The 2,291-nt window shown below is 61.3% G+C and overlaps 1 protein-coding gene across 1 annotated transcript in view; it reads left to right on the forward strand.

The window, feature by feature from the left end:
- Positions 1-559: 559 nt before the first annotated feature.
- The window catches only part of LOC103811560 (transportin-3-like), a gene marked incomplete at both ends in the record, with an annotated part of 2,245 nt that continues 513 nt past the window's right edge, over positions 560-2,291 (forward strand). The window contains 3 exons of the mRNA XM_009084544.1: positions 560-699; positions 1,032-1,223; positions 2,106-2,197. Coding sequence (XP_009082792.1) covers positions 560-699; positions 1,032-1,223; positions 2,106-2,197 — 424 coding nt within the window. The remainder of the gene's footprint in view (positions 700-1,031; positions 1,224-2,105; positions 2,198-2,291) is intronic.

The following is a 2,291-nucleotide window of genomic DNA, read 5'->3' on the forward strand; positions in this document are numbered from 1 at the left end:
AAGTTTAAATCACTGTTTTTCCTCTCCTGTTAGTTCCAGTGGAGTCATAGACAACAGCCAGGGCAGTGAGTGTGCAGAGTCCTGTGTGCTGCCAGCAGTGGGACAGCCTGGCTGACCTCCACTGGGCTGGGAATGCCATCCCTCCCTTCCCTGGGAGCCTGGGGGAGTCACCTCCATCCCTCCCCATCCCCAGCTGCTGTTCTCCGTGTTGAGGCTGCTCCCACTTGTTTTTCCTGTCTCCTGTCCCTGGGAGTGCTGCCTTGGAGCACTGCACACTGCTCCCATCAGTGTGTCCCACAGGGCTCTGGACTCTCCCCCACCCTGCCACACAGGAACAGGCGATTCCCAGGGGATTAATTCCCTTTGTTCCTCAGGAACAGCTGGGACAGGGATGTGTCTGTGTCCCCTGGACTGAATCCACCGTGTCCTCACTGTGTTCCCGTGCCCCAGTTCTGTCGGTGGAGCTGTTCGGTGTTCTGTGCTCTGTCTGGGTGCCCATCCTGGCTCCAGCAGCCCCTGCAGGGCTCTGTGGCAGGAGCTGAGCCCCACTTCTCCACAGGGAGAACAACCCGACGCTGGTGGAGGTGCTGGAGGGAGTGGTGAGGCTGCCTGAGACCGTGCACACGGCTGTGCGCTACACCAGCATCGAGCTGGTGGGGGAGATGAGCGAGGTAGTGGACAGGAACCCGCAGTTCCTGGGTGAGTCCTGCCTCCCTGTGCCCCCCAGACTCCCTGACCCCCTGTCTGACAGATCCCGTGCTGGGGTACCCCATTTCCCTGTGCCCCCCAGGCCCCCTCGACCTCCTGTCCCACAGATCCCGTGCTGGGGTACCTGATCCCCCTGTGCCCCCCTGACCCCTGTCCCACAGATCCCGTGCTGGGGTACCTGATGCCCCTGTGCCCCCCTGACCCCTGTCCCACAGATCCCGTGCTGGGGTACCTGATGCCCCTGTGCCCCCCTGACCCCTGTCCCACAGATCCCGTGCTGGGGTACCTGATGCCCCTGTGCCCCCCTGACCCCTGTCCCACAGATCCCGTGCTGGGGTACCTGATGAAGGGGCTGTGTGACCGGCGCTTGGCCTCGGCGGCAGCCAAGGCAATCCACAACATCTGCTCTGTGTGCCGTGACCACATGGCTCAGCACTTCTCGGGGCTGCTGGACATCGCGCGCTCCCTCGACTCCTTCACGCTGTCCCCCGAGGCTGCCGTGGGGCTGCTCAAGGGTGGGTCTGGTCCTGTGCTCACAGGGTCTGTCCTGATGTTCTCCAAGGGGAACTGCTGGGATTGGGGTATCCCTGGGGATTGCTCTGTGTGGGTGCTCTGCCCTGTCCTCTCACAGGGTTTGTCCCACTATGCCTCAGGGAGGAGAGGCTAAGGGAGTTGGGATTGTTTAGCCTGGAGGAGGCTCAGGGGAGACCTTCTCACCCTCTGCAACTCCCTGACAGGAGATTGGAGTCAGGTGGGGGTTGGTCTCTTCTCCCAGGCAACCAGCAGCAGGACAAGAGGGCACAGACTCAAGTTCTGCCAGGGGAGGGTTAGGTTGGATATTAGGAAGAGATTTTTTACAGAGAGAGTGCTCAGGCCTTGGAATGGGCTGCCCAGGGAGGTGGTGGATTCACCATCCCTGGAGGTTTTCAAGGTGTGATTGGATGTGACACTTAGTGCCATGGTCTAGTGACCATGGTGGGGTTGGACTCGATGATCTTTGAGGTCTCTTCCAACCTGGCTGATTCTGTGATCTGCTGGGATTGGGTTATCCATGGAGATTGCTGCCTGTGGGTGTTGAGCCCCAAGGAGATGTGCTGGGATTGGGATGTCCATGGGTGCTGAGCCCTGTGCTCACAGGGTCTGTCCTGATGTTCTCCAAGGAGAACTGCTGGGATTGGAGTATCCTTGGGAACTGCTGCCTGTGGATGCTGAGCCCCGGGGGAGCTGCTAGGTTGTCCCTGGGGATTGCATCACTCCTTACTTCCCACCCCTTCTGGTTCAACCAGAGGCAGTTTCAGGCGCAGGGAAACCCCTCCCAGTCCCTGCCCCGCCCTGGAGGCGTTCAGTTCAGGAATCTCCCTGCTGTGTCCCTGCTCTGAGCCTGCCCTTTCCCGCAGGGACGGCGCTGGTGCTGGCCCGGCTGCCCCTGGAGAAGATCGCGGAGTGCCTCAGCGAGCTCTGTGCCGTGCAGGTGCTGGCGCTCAAGAAGGTGTGTCTGACTGGGGAGCAGAGGGGGCAGAGTGGGATGGTGGGGGCAGGGAGGGGACAGAGGCATCACAGGCCCTGGTTGTGTCTCGGCTGGG

Source organism: Acanthisitta chloris, unplaced genomic scaffold, assembly GCF_000695815.1.
Source record: "Acanthisitta chloris isolate BGI_N310 unplaced genomic scaffold, ASM69581v1 scaffold29391, whole genome shotgun sequence".
Lineage (NCBI taxonomy): Eukaryota > Metazoa > Chordata > Aves > Passeriformes > Acanthisittidae > Acanthisitta > Acanthisitta chloris.